This window comes from Vitis riparia, chromosome 2, assembly GCF_004353265.1.
Source record: "Vitis riparia cultivar Riparia Gloire de Montpellier isolate 1030 chromosome 2, EGFV_Vit.rip_1.0, whole genome shotgun sequence".
Lineage (NCBI taxonomy): Eukaryota > Viridiplantae > Streptophyta > Magnoliopsida > Vitales > Vitaceae > Vitis > Vitis riparia.
The window spans coordinates 12,568,614-12,586,115 of NC_048432.1; the positions used below are offsets into that span (position 1 = coordinate 12,568,614).

The 17,502-nt window shown below is 32.1% G+C and overlaps 1 protein-coding gene across 1 annotated transcript; it reads left to right on the forward strand.

Annotated features, from left to right (window-relative positions):
* The first annotated feature begins 751 nt into the window (after positions 1-751).
* LOC117907892 (BOI-related E3 ubiquitin-protein ligase 1) lies at positions 752-2,822 on the forward strand. The gene is made up of 4 exons (XM_034821576.1): positions 752-1,233; positions 1,337-1,425; positions 1,509-1,849; positions 1,952-2,822. Exons 1-4 carry the CDS (start codon positions 1,187-1,189, stop codon positions 2,498-2,500), a joined length of 1,026 nt encoding a protein of 341 aa, XP_034677467.1. The 5' UTR covers positions 752-1,186; the 3' UTR covers positions 2,501-2,822.
* The last annotated feature ends 14,680 nt before the right edge of the window (positions 2,823-17,502 follow it).

Below are 17,502 nucleotides of genomic sequence, written 5' to 3' on the forward strand. Positions count from 1 at the left end.
TTTATTTCTCTCTTTTTCCTTTTTTTTTTTTTTTTGGATTTTACTAAAAAAATATTTTTGAAACTAAATGTCCTCCCCATATTTAAAGCTAAATTGAATTTGTGTGGAAGAAGATTTGCATAATCCCAACTGTATAAATAATTCAGTCTATGGGTCTTTGATTTAACCCTCACACAATTAATGTGACCAACTAAGCCCAAAAAAAAAATTGAAAAAGGCATTCCAATGGGTAATTAAGACCCCACTTTTCTCCTTTTTCAACCATCATTTTAATAGAATCATAATTGTTTTTCCACCCAAGACTTAGCCCCTAATTTGTCTGGGTGTTTTTTCTTACTTAAATATCTAAAAAAGGAAAATTAAATAAGGGGGTATATGAAAAGGAGAGAGAGAGAGAGAGGGAGGGGGGAGAGAGCTGGCGAGAGACGCATGGGCCATGTACAAACAATTCCAGCGGCAGCGGTAGCGGCAGAGAGACCTGCACTCCCTCAACAACAACTTCTACTACATCATCCCCACCTCCTCCACCCACTATTATTCAATTTTTCTCTCTCTTTTTTTTCTTTTATTAGTTTTAAATAATTAATAATTTGATTTATTTGGTAAATAATTTAATTAATTAGTGGATTGAATTTAAAAGCCATGTTTAAAATAACCCCAAAACTCCCTCGTCAACAGGGCGAGAAAGCAAAAGAGGAGAGAGAATATATATATATGTATAAAAGGGAGGGGGAGGGGGTGTCTCTCTTGGACTGATTCGTTTCAATCGCATCTGTTCTTCTCTCTCTTCCTCTCTAAAGAAAACACACTACAAAGCAAGGCATGGGAAACAAGGCAAACCCAAATTAAGGAGAGAAGCAAAACAAATAAAGTAGGTGAAAACAAAGTGGAGAGATGAGAAGGGTCATGGTGGCCTCTCAACAGACATAATTCATTTACTACTCTCTCTGTCTCTCTCTCTCTAGAAAACTCCCCCTCTTCCTCCCCCTCTCTCTATCTATACATCTGTCTCTATTTTTTCTTTGATTTCTTTCTCTCGTTGAAGAGTCCGTCTTCTTCTCTCCTTTCATGCTTGTTATGTGCCCCTGTTAATTACTCCCCTCCGCTCCCACATTGCTCCATACCCTTTTTCTCCTCTCCCTTTATCTTCTCCTCAATCCCCATATTTCTTTCTTGTTATCCTTTTATGGCCGTTCAAGCTCAGTACCCATCCAATGTTCTTCTTCTCAACAGGTTGGTTTCACTTCGGTGCATTTATGGCTTTTTGGCTCTACCTTCGTCTTTCAATGTTCTGTTTTTTTTAACGGGTCGGTGATGGTGGTGGTGATGTTTACAGAGGCGTGCAAGACGGGAAGATTGATTGCTCTTTACAACCGCAGCCGGGTGGGTTTCTGGACCAATCCCATATGTTGTTTAACAATGGAGGTGAGCTTTTTTTCTCGTTCTTTTTGTTATATTTTATTTTGGTATGGAAACGAATGAATTAAGATATGGGTTGTGATTGGCAGTGGTGGCAAATAGCCGGAAAAGAGGAAGAGAAGTGTTTGGCAACACCAATACTGGCGGTGTAGTTGCGCCTACGGTGAATTCATTTCCGCTTCAGCCTCAGCCTTCTCAGCTTATAGACCTCTCCGTCCTCCACAATCACCAGCCAAATGTGGTGTCCACCGGCCTCCGCTTAGCCTTTGGAGAACAACACCTTCAACACCCCCAACAACAACAACAGCAGCAGCAGCAGCAGCAGCAAAATCAACAACAACAATCAGCTGTATTATCTCTATTATCAGAAGATTTCACTGCCCAAATAAAACACCAAAGGGACGAAATCGACCAGTTCCTTCGAGCCCAGGTACCGATTCTCTTTCAATTCAAATGGGTTCGTTTCAATTTTCATTTTTACGGTGCCCATCTTCAATGCGAGAGTGGAATTGTTTTGTTTTTCTTTCTTTAGGGAGAGCAGTTGAGGCGCACATTAGCGGAGAAGCGGCAGAGACACTACCGTGCCCTGCTCGGCGCGGCGGAGGAGTCTGTTGCCCGGAGGCTGCGAGAGAAGGAGGCCGAGGTGGAAAAGGCCGCCCGGTGCAACGCGGAGCTGGAGGCTCGGGCGGCCCAGCTTAGCATGGAGGCTCAGGTTTGGCAGGCAAAGGCTCGGGCACAGGAGGCGACGGCGGCCTCGCTGCAAGCACAGCTGCAGCAGGCTATGATGAGCGGAGGAGGGTGCTCACAGGATAGGCGTGGGGAGGAGGGGCTAGGATGCGCGGTGGGCACAGAGGGTGGGGGATGCAGCGGGCAAGCGGAGGACGCTGAGTCGGCGTATATCGACCCGGAACGAGTGAAATCGTCAGGACCGATGTGCAAAGCGTGTAGGAAGAGAGTGGCGTCAGTGGTGCTGTTGCCGTGTCGGCATTTCTGCATCTGTACACAATGTGACGGCGTGGTACAAGCCTGTCCTCTTTGCCTCTCCCTCAGAGATTCCAGTGTTGAAGTCTTTCTTTCTTAAGCCCCAAACCTCAACCTCAACCCCAGGATTGCAGAAGATGGGGAAAAAAGAAAAAGAAGAAAAAAAAAATGAAAGAAAAACAGAAAAACAAAAAATCAAATAATATGAAGTATAATAAGAAGCATATTTCCCCCCTTTTTTGAAGCTTTGTTTCCACCCACCCAAGACTGAAATTTTCTTGTTTTTGTTTTCTCTGTTTTTTTCTCCCCCTTACCCCTCTTGGAGTGGAAGTACCTAGAGGTAATGTACATGGCCACATGGGCAGTGGCATTGGTTTTTGTTCTTTCTTTTTTGAAATTTAATTCATATATAAATTCTTTTATTCGATAATCACTTCCCCTCTGTTATTTTTTTCATTCAGTTTTAGACTTTTAGTTTGCATTCCATGGAAAATTTTAGCCATCAACATATTTGCATAAATGCATATTGCATTATAGTTCCCTAAATGGGCTTTGTTTTAGTGCACTGATTGATTACCTGAAAAGCATTCATCACTCATTACTGTATAATTTTTGAAAGATGGAGCACAATGCTGAGGAGGGGAGTAAAGGCATATCAAATGGAAGGCTCTCTTCTCTCCTGGTCTACCTGCAGAATCCAAACTTCCCCTCAGGTTTTTAGAGCTTTCCTTCTCTAGAATTTCATTGTAGGGCATATGTCTTTTGCCAACTTTAGTGTGATTCTCCTGCATTAGAATGCTCTTAACCAGTTTAGATTCGATTTTAGAAGTTAAAGTTCCATTCAGCATGGTCCAGTAAAAGCATTTTGCACTCCATATAGGGGTGCCATACTTATTGGGCAAACAAGGTGGGGATATTCATGAGGGCATTTCATATCAATTGAAAGCATTTTGTGCTTCTCGTGATTTGCTATAAATAGGAACCTTCACCCTCCATGTGAACAAACGAATCATATCAAAATTCCAGTTCATGAACTTGGGAAATGATCTATATCCATTTTACTTCGCATTCTCACTTTCTTTTTCAAATGACAACAATCCCAAATTCGAGTTTTTCTTACTTTTTTCATTGTTCTCTATGTTACTTTGGATATAGCAGTTGTGTAAAGAAGTTGCTTTGTGAGTTAAAAAGAGTATTTCCATTTAGGGTGTTACTCAAAGCAACTTCAAGAACTCTTTGTTATGTATAATGTCAAATCATAGATTTAAAACACGCCTCTTTACCAAATCTATACCATAAAATTTAGCATATTAGATAGCCATTTGATGACTTCCAATGAAATCTTTGGGAAGAAGTAGAAAAGGAGGTTTGCATTGAGGAAGGGCATATGGGAATGTAAACAATTGTAGGAAATGTGAATTCTAGGAAATGCTTTTCATGCAATCTTTCATGGACCCTCATTACTTCTTATTAGACGGGTAGCTTTTGCTTATTCTAATAAGCTATTCATAACTAATCACAACTTATGCGGATATCCAACTGTATTACAAATAGGTTTAATGAAAACCGAGAAAATAATACACCGAATCGATCGATTGGATTCAAACTAGTGTGTGCATTGTTGATTTTGGTGTCAAACATATTCTCAAGTTGTCAAATTTTGAGGGTAGTGTGAAAGTTTTACTTTAACGCAAATGAGCATGTGAATTACAGGAATAAAAAAGGAATCAATAAGCTGCATACTACACAAAAATTCAAAAATGCTTTTTGGACTCCTTTGTTGTTTTTATTTTCTGTGTGTCTGGATCTCCTTTGTCTCATGATATGAAATAATTTATGGTAACATACAACATAGGTGAGTTTTACCTCTTAAGGGACACACCATGAGCCATCTCTTACAACCATACACATCTACCCCAATGCTTTATTTGGTATTGAAAGGGACATCTAAAAGAGAGATAAATTTGGAATTTTGCAAATTGCAACTAGGTATCAAGAATTGGAATCAGTCTAATTCAATGCCAGTAAAATTTCATGACTTTTGTTTGATCTTAAAAATGACAAGGAAGATGGGAAAAGAATAGAATAGAAGAGAAGTTCATTTTGATCATGGAAATCAAGAGAAAAAGTTCTATATTCTACAGCTCTCAGTTTTTAGTAAAGGTAGAGAAGAGGGAAGGAAAAAATTTGTAGCCCCCCTTGTACTTATCTTTGTTTTTCTTTCCTTTTTCTTGTTTTCTTTGTTTCCTAATCTTTTCCAATAATTTCCTTGAACCAAACAGAGCCTAAATTTTTTCTTTTTGTCCATTTTCCAGACCACCAAACAGAGTTTAAGAGAAAGATAGTTGTAATTTTACTTGAGAGAAGAACATGGCCATGTTTCTTTGGATTGCAGAGAGATTGATTGATTTCAATCATTCTGCTTTGTTTTTCCTCCAAAGGAAAGCCCGTTAAAGTAGTCCAGCTTTTCAGTTTTCACCTACTCATGGGCCAAGGCCCCAACATTATTTGTCCTAGTTTTGCTTAGGCCAAGGCAGTGGCTTCTAGACATAGAGTTTAGGCCTGTAAAAATTGGCCCAAGTTAATATTAATTATATGGTTGGACAAAATTCACTTTCTTTTTAATAATGTATGGTAGGAATTCCATATTCACAAACAAAATAAAGGGATGCCAAGCCCCACCATCCCCCCTATGCACTTCAAAAAGCAGGAACAACAAAGGAAATAAAGAATAAAGAAATTTCAAATTGGTTTTCAGGGGTAAGAAAAGGATATAGGAATTTCCCCCTTTTTTTCTTTAATTAAATGATTAATATTTTGCTTTGAAAATATTTTCTTAAAATTTTAAAAATATTATTTTATATATATATATACACACACTTTTTAGTATTTATAAATTTGGGATCTATTTGAGAAAATTTTCAAAATCATTCATAAAACATAATTTTTAAGAACAATTTTTAGAAAAAGCTTTTTTTTAATGTTTTCTATAACAAAATTTTGTTTTAAAAACTTATACTTGTTTGATGTATTTTCAAACATTTTTTAAAATAAAAAGAATTTTTAAACTTAGGTCCATTTGATAATATTTTCTGAAACTTATTTTTAAACTGAAAACATACTCAAGCAAATTGATGTTTTTCTTTTATTTTTAAAAACTAGTGAAAACAATTTCTACGTATTCTCTACAAATTATTATTTATTCCATTTTGTTTCTAAAAATTATTTCATAGAACAACGATCAAACAGTGTTAAAAAAAATTAAAATGGTTTTTTATTTTTAAAAATAAAAAAATGTTTTTAAATCACACCACCGAACAAGCTTTTAACTTTTATTTATAATTAAGACATAAGGTTTTGATATGATTTTAAAATATTAGGTGAGTAAGAAGAGATTGGATCATGCAAATACACATATAATTAAGTTGAATTATATAACTTAGACTCTCTCTAATAACTGGAATCTGATTGTCACCACATGCTGATCACACCACCCTGTCCAGTGCGTGCTAAACCCATTAGGGTTTGTTTGGGAGTTTTAAATTTAGAATAAAAGGAAGCCCCACTCAGTCTCTGTCACACCTTCCCTAGAAAAAATATAAGAAAAGAAAAATGAAAATTTTCGTCTGGTGTCATAATTGGGTTGGACAATTTCACAGCTCTCCAAAACAGCCCCTTAATTTTTACTTTTCCCTTATCAAGGCCATAAAGATTCTTCCTCAAAGTAAGTGATTGAATCCCACAAGCTTATCCAAAAACTGGTATAAGAAAGAGACGTGATGACAAAGCTCTCACATTCACTGAACTATAGAAATAAAACCAAACATAAACAGAGTTTTATTTACACACTATAATCTCATTCATTTTCTTTCAATCACATGACCCTATTGGAACCAAATTTGTCAAATTTAGTTCCAAATCCAAAAGGCTTTCCCTTCTGTCTCTTAAAATCTAGTAAGCACTTCCCATTAGTAATAATATAAGTGTCACATGAGAATTCTGAAAATCGATGAAGGTAGGTCGGGAAGAATGGCATGATTTTTTTTTTTTTAATATTTATATAAAATAAAATAAAATAAAATAAAAATACCGACCCAATAATGGTAGGGCGGAGTTAGGAAATTTACAAGTATAAGATGGCCGACTGTCGCCAAAAACAACCCAACTCATGGAAACAAGATAAGGGGGTGTCACATGGAGGAAAAATAAATAAATAAAAATTGGGCCAAAGATTTAAAATTCGGGTGTGATGGTGATATAGGAATTACCAAATGAACAAGCTAAAAGGACACATATGGAGGAGGAGAAGCCCATGTATGTTGTGTTTTTGTTTCCTTGACACTTTCCATCAATGCATGTACAGGGAATACTTAATGTTCTGTCGTGGTGCTGTGCTTGTCGTTTTGCCATCTCCTTTTGATGAGATCCCACATCGGTTTAGTTCTTTTATTTATTGCATTGATTTATACCTTTTGTTTTTCTATCAAGGTTAGGCCAAATTTTGGTGATTGAGTCGAAAATGGCGTTTAACTAAAGTTACATTTTCCTTCTCGTCCTCAATTTTCTTGAATTTATCAACATCATTTTCCCAGCAATCAAACCCAACCAAACCCTCTCCGTGATCTTTAAAGAGAAAGGAAAAGGGCCAGTACAAGCTGTCTTCCCAATAAAATCCAAGTACTATTTAGGGGCAAGTAGGCAAAAGATGAAGCAATAAAGCAGTGTACTGAAGGGGACCCTCGATATGATATACATTAGATTGAAGTTTGACACAACAGAGAGACATGAAACATCAGACTCATATGTATTTTTAGCACTCTTTTTATTAGTAGCGTGCATGCTCTTTAGTGCATCTTTTGGCCTTTTCTTCCCTCCTGATGTGTTAGGTGAGAAGCCACATTCCTTTTCTTTTTCTCATTGCTATCCCTTCTCAACCAGAACTCATCATCACAATGATAATGATGATTGAATTTTCCTTCACTCCCGCCTAATCCAGATTAAAATTTTCGAATAGGAAATCATGAAAGCGATCTCCAAGCAACCATTGATTTACTTACAACTCTTTAGACCTTAAATTTAAATTTCATCTTCACATGTGGGTTAAAAATAGAATACATAAGATTCCATCGCCTTTGGATTCAATAAGCTAACAAGGAGATAAACTTTCAACCAAGGCTTTTGTAGTGTCTATGTCAAGAGATTAATAGGCTCTACCAACACACATTGAAAAGACTGTAATTCAAGATACAAAGACTTCAACAGGTATTTAAATTAGCCTAAATTTTTATTTTAGATCCCGTTAGGTAGTGATTTTAAGAAGCGTTTTTAATATTTATAATGCTTAAAAGGGAGATAAAACTATCATTTATCAATGACCTTGCCTATAAAGTAATTATTGATAGGGAATTCTTTCAAATTTTTCTATCTTTATTTTTCTTTCAACGAAGTCTTTTGTAGTGTCTATGTCAAGAGATTAATAGGCTTTGCCAACACACATTGAAAAGACTGTAATTCAAGATACAAAGACTTCAATAGGTATTTAAGTTAGCCTAAATTTTTATTTTAGATCCCGTTAGGTAGTGATTTTAAGAAGCGTTTTTAATATTTATAATGCTTAAAAAGGAGATAAAACTATCATTTATCAATGACCTTGCCTATAGAGTAATTATTGGTAGTAAGAATTCTTTCAAATTTTTTTTTCTTTATTTTTCTTTCAACCAAGTCTTGTCTATATCAAGAGATTAATAGGCTTTGCCAACACATATTGAAAATACTGTAATTCAAGGTACAAGGATTTCAATAGGTATTTAAGCTAGTTTATATTTTTATTTTAGATCTCATCAGGTAGTGAATTTAAGAACTACTATTAATATTTATAATACTTAAAAAGGAGATAAAACTATCATTTATCAATGACCTTGTCTATAGAATAATTATTGGTAGTCAGAATTCTTTCAAATTTTTCTATCTTTATTTTTCTTTCAACCAAGTCTTGTCTATGTCAAGAGATTAATAAGCTTTGCCAACACACATTGAAATACTATAATTCAATGTACAAGGATTTCAATAGGTATTTAAGCTAGTCTATATTTTTATTTTAGATCCCGTCAGGTAATGAATTTAAGAACTGCTATTAATATTTATAATACTTAAAAAAGAGATAAAACTATCATTTATCAATGACCTTGCCTATAGAGTAATTATTGGTAGTCAGAATTCTTTCAAATTTTTCTATCTTTATTTTTCTTTCGACCAAATCTTTTGTAGTGTCTATGTCAATAAATTAATAGGCTCTACCAACACACATTGAAAATACTATAATTCAAGATACAAGGACTTCAACAGACATTTAAGCTAATATATATTTTTATTTTACATCTAGTTAGATAGTGATTTTAAGAAGTGTTTTTAATATTTATAATATTTAAAAATTTTCATTATTCAAATATTAAAAATACTAAAAATTCTTTTCAAAATCACTCTTAAACGTACTATTAATGTTGTAGTATCGATTCAACACATATTGAAAATACCGTAATTTAAGCTACAAAGATATCAACGGGTACACTTGTCAGTAGAAAATAGAGGTGTGATTGAGCAATTTCAATGGCAAAGATAAAGGGTCCCGTGACAGGACACTGGAAATTGGGTGTGGGTTTGATGGCAAAAGATTTGAGAAATCATTAATTTGATATATGTAGTGGTACTCTTTTATCCCTAGCAAGCTGTCTTTGTGCAGCTTTTGTTTTCCTCTATTGTTGATACTAAGTTAGGTGGGCAACTGATACTGCTATTTTCCTCTTTTATCAGCATTACAACTCAAATAGTAACACCAACACGATTTATCATCTTAGTAAGCGGTTCAGGAGGATCTAGTCGAAGCTTGGAGGGACGGGTGGAAGAAAGTTCTAGACCACTAAATGTACTGGGCCTATTTGGGATCCACCCAGCCCAATTTGAGGAAACCTGGGCCAAGAATTGTCATATGGGTGTCGGTTCAGTGGACTTTGGCCACCTGTGATGGCCCAAACAAGTAACTGCTGTCCTTCCAACAATTGAACTTGACTCAAGTTGTATGGGCAGGCTGTCCCGCACTAACATCCGCAGGTCCACATGGAAAGCTTGAGCCCATTTGTCAGATCTATGGGCCAAGAAACCCAACCCAAAGGTGGAAGTTTATAATTTGCTAGGGTTGCAATTTAGGCAAGTTGGGTTGTGTCCGTTGCCAAACCAAACCTAATATGAATTATGACACACTCAATCCAACCCGACATCTAACCCAATATGCTCAATTTAAGCTTAATCTCACCTCCTTTTTCTAAACTCAAATTGGATTTAAGTTTAGTTAGGTTCGGGCTGTCCCAATAAATACCCACTCTCATTTTAAACTCATTTGTGAGATCCATGGGCTAACCAACCTAAATTAATATTAGGTTGAAGGTTATAATTTCCTACGGTAGGAACTTGGGCAAGTTGTTTTAGGTCTTTGGCCAATTTAATTATAAAACACTCGATTTGATTTCAACCATACTCAACTCTAACCCAACTTCACTTTTCCTAAAGTTTGGTTGAACCCATATTAGGTTTGGGTTTAGGGATGGCAATGGGGCGGGTCATTTCGGGTACCCGCCCCACCCCGCTCCTAATGGGATAGGATATTATTTTCCTAAACGGGTATGGGACGGGTTTGGGATTTTTTTTGAAATCCGGGCGGGTTCGGGGCGGGTTCGGGTATTGCCCCGCTCCGATTATATATAAAATTAAAATTTAATTTAAAATTTAAAATTAATTTAATTTAATTTTTATTTTATTATTTTTAATATATAGATAATAATAAATATTTTTAATAAAATAAGTTATAAAAAATATAATAATTTAATTATTTATAAAATATATTTATTTTAATATAATTAGAAATTTTAAAAGTAATTTTTTTAAAAAAATTAAAATTAAATAAAAAGTTAAACGGGGCGGGGATGAGAATTCCTTTAAATAAACGGGGCGGGGTTGGGAGGGGGGCGCCCCGCCCCGAACTCGCCCCGTTGCCATCCCTGTTTGGGTTTGTTATAATATAAATTCTAATATTATAAAAAATACCAAAATCCAATTTGGTTTAGGTTTGGGTTGTTCGAATATAAGTGTTAAAAATAATTATTCAAGCCCAAAGCTCGGGTTAGATTCGGGTTAACTTGTCCAAGATAGCAACCCTATGATTTATATTGCCAATTTGGAGTAGGATTCTGCCTGAAGCCATTCACACACCAATTCAAGCCCATTCCAAATTTCTAATGAGCCCAAATCAAAGCTATCCATAGAAAGTGGGTAAAGCCTTTCGAACCAAGATAGAATTATTTTTTGAGATGTTCTACCAGATATTTTGTAGCACATTTTGTAGATTGAAGCTAAGGAAATGAAAATTAGAGTGTGAAAATTTGTTTTAAGGATAAGAAGTTGAAATTAAAGCTAGAAACTTTAGCTGCCAATGAGTAATCATAAAACTTTTAGTCATTACATTAAAATGTGGATTAAGAACTCTTGAGATTTGTCATAATAGCTGTGTTTTTTTTTTTTTTCAATGGAATATATAGATATTCTACTTTTAGTTTTATATATATATATATATATCTCTGAATTAAATTTCGGTCAAACTTGAATTAAGAATAAAGATGATAATTGGGAGGGTTTTTTTCGGGTACCTATCTTGTCTCTAATAAGACAGGTTTGAGAAATATATAAACGAGTTTGAGATGGATTTGAAAAATTCTTTTAAAACTCCGGGTTAAAGTTGATTTTATCTCATCCCAATTATATATAATATTAAATAAAAATTGATTTAATTTTATTTTTTTTCATTTTTCAACCCTTTTTAACATATATAAAATATTACTTTTTATAAAATAAAGTATAAACACCTATAATATTTATTAATTATTTTTATTTTTATTACCACTTAAAATTTTATAATTAAAAGCAGTTTAAAAAATTTAACAAAAAAAAAGGTTAGATAGGTTAGAGTAGGACAAATATAAAATTTGTTTTTTATACAAAAATAAATATAAATAAACGCAATGGGTTTGGGATGGAAGTGACCCATCCCATCCCAAACCCACCCATTGCTATCCCTAATTGAGAATTCAATATCCCTAATTGAGAACTCGATACCCCAAGTGAAACTCAAATCTAACTATATGTTACATAAAATTTAAAATTTTATTTATGTTTATATACTAATATTCATTTTGTTTGTAGTGTGATATTTTGTTAGACCAATGTTAAGAAAAATCAATTTACCTTTCTTGATTTTTCTTTTGAATGTACTTCTGTTATTATGAGAAAAATTAATTATAAACTTTAAAATTTTCTTAAGGAACTTGTTAGAAAGGTCGTTGTTTCTTCTAATTATGATAGTTTTTTTCTTTTTTTAAATGGATAATGAACTCAAATTTTCGATCTTATAATATGAAAAGAAAAAAAGGAAAAAAAAAAGAAGAAAAACCCTATTTCTCTTAATTGTGACGAACCTGAATACATATCCATCAACCTTAGCTTACAAAATAGGCCATGAATGGCTTGGGCTTTGCTTCTTGGGCTGACCTTCAAGTTGGATCGGGCCTGCACAATTTAACTTCATGTACAAGTTTTGCTTGGGTTAGCTAGGGCTTGGGCCAAGAATTCTTAACTTGGGTGTTAAGATCGCTGGGTTTGGATGCCAAAGGGCCAATTAATTTCCATAATCCAATTACAATTGATTTTGTTCCTCTCTCCATCATCAATGATTTTTTAAATTTAGCATCTACAAAATCCTAAAACACCTTTAAATTGAGGTACATATGAAATAATTGGAACATTGAAGAAAGAGGAAATTCTAGCAAAAGGTATTCTAATTCTCTAGAATGGTTCAAAAGATTGTAAACGGGTAATGTCGCTTTCAATCAAACTATTTTTCAACCTATTTCGCAATCAAAGCTATAGATGAATATTAGTAATGACTAATGAGTTACACCTAAGGGTCCGGGCTAGAGAATGGTAGGGTGTGTAGGTATTTTCTTAATTCAAAGAAAGATACCAAACTAAATTTATTGATACCTTGACTTCTTTTCTTTCTTGTCTTTTTCCTTTTTTTGTATTTTAATATTTTCAATAAACAACACATAAATGTTAGTTTTTTTCCTATAATGTGACCATATATAATTATATAATTATATTTATATAAATATTTTTTTTAAAGGTATAAATTGATAGGTAAGTGAATCAATTGATTGGGCATCCAAGAGTCTTATGTATGGAACACTCGAGTTATAAATGGGGAGTTAGAAAATTTGATTTATATGAATGTGGTGTTACAACTTTTGTAACCCCATCATTAAGAAATTTAATTTTTATATTATGTTTATGAATAATAGAGAAAATTAGGAAAGTATAACCTATGCAATTATATAGATGCATTCAAGTTCATAACCCATCATTACCCATTAATTTGTACATAATGGTTGTAAATAATGAGTATAACTCTCATATGGTATTTGATTAGAAAATTAAGAGATGTACAACTTTTTATAAGTTAAGGTTCTAAGTCACACTCTCATTCTTATATCATTTTGTTGTTTTATTTTTAACAACATACACCACGCAAGCGACCCATCTACTATATGAGAGTAGTAAGTTGAAAACCTTGATAATACAATTCACAAGGTGACCCAATCTCAATTTAAAAGTGTTATTAGTATCATGGATCAGGGTAAGAATATGATCATTATTTTAGTACTTACATTTATTTTGTTTCATGCATCCAAAATTATTTTTTAAAATAATTATTTCCACATAAAATTTATAAAAGTTTGGTTAACAATAAAAGCAACGCTCTTACAAACCGTCTAAGCGTGCAAGTCACATACAAATGATATCATAATCTCAATTAAAAGCTATTTAACTATTTAGTGGCAGCTATTAAGTATTCAAATACCCAACACATTCTTTAGACAAATCTAAACTCTTTTCAACACTTTCCTAGGTAGAATGATCAAATTTGGTCCATGTTATCAACAATTCAAACTACTATACTAGTTTTAGATTCACAAATATGGATAAGTTTTATACATCCCTATAAAAATATATCAATTGAAGAAACAATAACGTAAGGATTTAACATGAAAGTTTCTAATTAAAAATTAAAAAATAAAAATCTATAGAACTTCAAGTGAAATTTCATTATAAAGAAAAATAAAATTTTAACTTAGCACCTTCTTCGCTTGATACACACTTTGAGCCACCACCAAGCTCAATTTCAAGGACGTATTGATGTTTGATCAAGAAGAAATGGATTTTACCTCAGTCCAAAGACAAGAATAAGAAAAAATGGTAGTATAACAAGATGAATTGATACAATTTTTGAAAGAAAATCTAATTGAAACATGTTTTCCACTCAAACTAAGGGTAGTTTTCTTGAGAAGCAAACACTCCTAATTAAATGAGAAAAAGGAGCTTAGAAAGGGAGTATCTTTATGGTCGTTATATTTCCTAACTCCTAATATGAAAATTTAGGTTTAAACAAGAAGGGATGTGGATCAATCCAATAACAATAATTCAACTAGAATATTTGCAAATAAATTTTTGTGTTGATCAATCAAACTTTGATTTGGATATATGGATTCATATCTTACATTGTCCATTCTCGGTTTTTAAGATGGATCGATTGTACTTAAGGTTAAATCAATTGCATATAAAGTCAAATGAAGTTAATTTACAAAATAAATAAATAAATAAATAAAATAGCAAATAACATCTTTTAATACCTTTCGATATGTTATTGGAAAATTTATCTAAGATAATCATAATTTATTAAGAAACGAAAGATCTCACTGAGCTCCCTTTTAAAGAACTCATCGGGTCACTTACGACTGATGAGATAAATATAATAATCACTAAGAAATTGAAGAAAAGAAGACGAATGTCATTATATTCAAAGCTTCAACAATTGATAATGAGGAGTAGAAAAATAAAAATGAAACCTTTATACCATTACATAAAAGTTCATAAAGTATGTTAAACGTGAAAATATCAAGGGAAAAAGACCCGATCCAAAAAATGATTTCTCAAATGTTAAAAAGATAGAGAAAGGGAAAGAAAACCAATTATGGTTATTATTTGCATTTCAAAATTGTATTTTTATGGTCAACTAGCCCCCAAGCGCTAGGACTTTAAATTTATAGTACTCAAAAAGTATCTAAGCAGTTAAACTCGAATGAAATGACTATAGTATTAGTTTAGAAAAGGGATGAAAGGAAAGTTTTTTTATATTTTTTTTATATTGAATTTTGTAGGCATGAGAGCTAAAAAATCACAAAATTAAATAAACTTTGTTTTTGGCATTACTCCCTTATGTCATTTTCTTAGATAGGACCGCATGCTTTGACTCTATGCACCCATTCCCTTTCAAAACACTAGAGACTAATTTGAGGTAAGTTTCGTTTTTACAAAGTTTATGACTCGTGTCTATGACTAGTGCCATTAAAAGAGTTTTCACCTCATCGGTTAATTCTACAACACAAGATTAACCAAGTCTTGTAAGAGTTCTACACTCCAGTCATTACTCCAATTATTATCTGTTAAGGACATTTTCAAGTAGTAGCGATGCATAGTGACAGAAATGAAGGTGTTGGTCCTTAGATAAAAATATTTTCTCAATTTTAGATAAAAATATAAACATTTAAACTTGTTTTTAGAAAATTTTAGTATGAAATAATGCAATGTTTAAATCCTAAGTACACCCAATGATTCATCTTACAATATTTTCCTAGACTTCACACTTTTCTTTAATTCTTTTAAGTGAACTCATCCTTTTCTTTTGATTTTTTTGGTTAATACTTGAAACTTAACTTGATTTAAAACCATTAATTCTCTTAACCTTATTTTGTTAAGATTAAAACTTGCTTAGGAGAACCATTGGGCTAACAAATAATAATAAAAAATAAATAAAAAATAATACATTGATTAAATCAAAATAAATTAATCAAATTCATATCATAACAAAAGATAATTCCAAAATAAATAAGATAGAAAATCAATTCTAAATGACTCCTTATCTAATAATTAAACCTAATACAACTAGAAAAAATTATTATATAAAACCTTCTTTTTTAAATGTCTTATTAAAAGAAAAATTTATCAATTAGTTCCTAACAATGATGGAAATGGTTTTTACGAGTGGAACATGGATGATATGAGTGAACATCAAATAATTAATTTACTTCATGAAAAAGTGATTGTTGCTAATGCCTATAAAATAAAAACTAATAATTTTGATCATCACGCTGCTTATAAATCATATTTCTTTTGTTTTAGCTTGCTCTACAAAATTCATATTTTTTGTTCAAATTTTAAGGTTAAGCTTGATAAGATACTTGGATTATTTTTAATTCATTGAAAAGTTTGGAAAACAATTAAAATAAATAAGATCATTTGTAAAATTTGAATTAATCATACTAAGAATAGAGTAAGAAACATTAGGGCCTGTGTGGTTGCTATTTTTGAAAACTGTTCCGAAAAACAGTTTTTGAGAACAATTTTTTGTGTTTTTAGAAAAAAAATTGTGTTTGGGAACTGAATTTTGGAAAACGGTTTTTGTTCTAAAAAAAAAAAAAACATGTTTGGTTGAGTTAATAAAAAAGTTTTTTAGAACAAGTAAAACAAAAAACATGTTTGAAAGATGTTTTTTTTTCTTTTCCAATTAATAAAATGTTTTCTTCAAGTAACTTTATATTATAAATTTATAAATAATTTTTACATATACAGTTCGTTTAAATTTAAAAAATTATTTATTTTATTAATTTTAAAATAATAATAATTTTATATTTTTTAAAATAAATTAAACATGATAAAATCATTTTTATTAACATTTTTTTCTTGATTTAATCTTTAATTTTATTAAAAATTATAGTATATTTTATTAAGATGAGAATTTTTTTAAATAATTAATTTAATTTTTACAACTAATTTTCACCTAACAAGCTTGTAAATAAAATAAATAGGACATAAAAATAAATACAAGGAAGGAGATGGTCACTTTCCAAGGGATCCAACGGCTGAAGATGGTGTTTTGCTTGGGTTGACCAATAGATTTTACCACATAATATGCTTTGAAATTTGCATTTTATGTATGAATTTTTTTTTTACCAATCATTTCCCTTCAAAATATCTCTCCCCATTCCACTATTGAGAAAAGTGTTTACCCAATATTATCACCTTATTTACAAATGACTACCCTCACCCTCAAGCTGTCTCTCATCTTCTTCAAAATTGAGAAAAAGTCACCTGCAAAATCCTCTCTAAGCAACTCCTTTTCTTTCTCTTCCATGTCCTCAATCAAGTTTTTTGTTATTTTTTTAACAAAACAATTCAAGAAAAATCAAAACTAAGAAACGGGAAAAATCAAGAATTTTTTTTTTCTATTTTCATACTCGTTCCCCACTTTTCTCAGCATCCAAACAGGAAAATATAAACGGGAAAAATAGAAAAACTAACAACACATGATAAAAAAAGCTTAGATCTGGAAAAAAAAAAAAAAAAAAAAAAAAACATGGAGAACAAATGGTCTCTTTATGACTTTTCTTTTCTATAAACAGTAACACGGAGAACACTTTTTGTTCTCTAAAAAGTGTCATTTTGAGAACACGGAGAACAAGAAAACAAAAACAACTTTCTAAACCAAACAAGTTTTTAGTATTTTTTGTTTTCAATAATAAAAATCAGTACTTGAAAACACTAACTAAATAGACCCTTATTGACCTAACATTTCTTACGCAAACAAATATGAGAATATCTAACTCTAGGTGAAACGAGAGTTTGATTGCAATTTGAATTAATCATGTATAAATATAATTGAATTTATTTTTCTGCTGATGGATAGAATCTTGACTCGATAATTATAAACCTTTTAAGTTTTGATTAAGATATATAGTTTGTTCCTCAATTTTGATTGTATAACTTTGAATAAGTTCAAATTTTCCTTGTCAATAAATTTTATTTTCATGTATGGTATTGACCAATCGTGTAATTAATTTTCTATTTGAGCTACATTTATGTTTAGGAATTGAACTTAAAGTT

Coding starts and splice junctions, on each gene's coding strand:
- LOC117907892 (XM_034821576.1), top strand. CDS start 1,187: ATGGCCGTTCAAGCTCAGTACCCATCCAATGTTCTTCTTCTCAACAG. Junction 1,234..1,336: donor AATGTTCTTCTTCTCAACAG/GTTGGTTTCACT, acceptor TGATGTTTACAG/AGGCGTGCAAGACGGGAAGA. Junction 1,426..1,508: donor TATGTTGTTTAACAATGGAG/GTGAGCTTTTTT, acceptor TGTGATTGGCAG/TGGTGGCAAATAGCCGGAAA.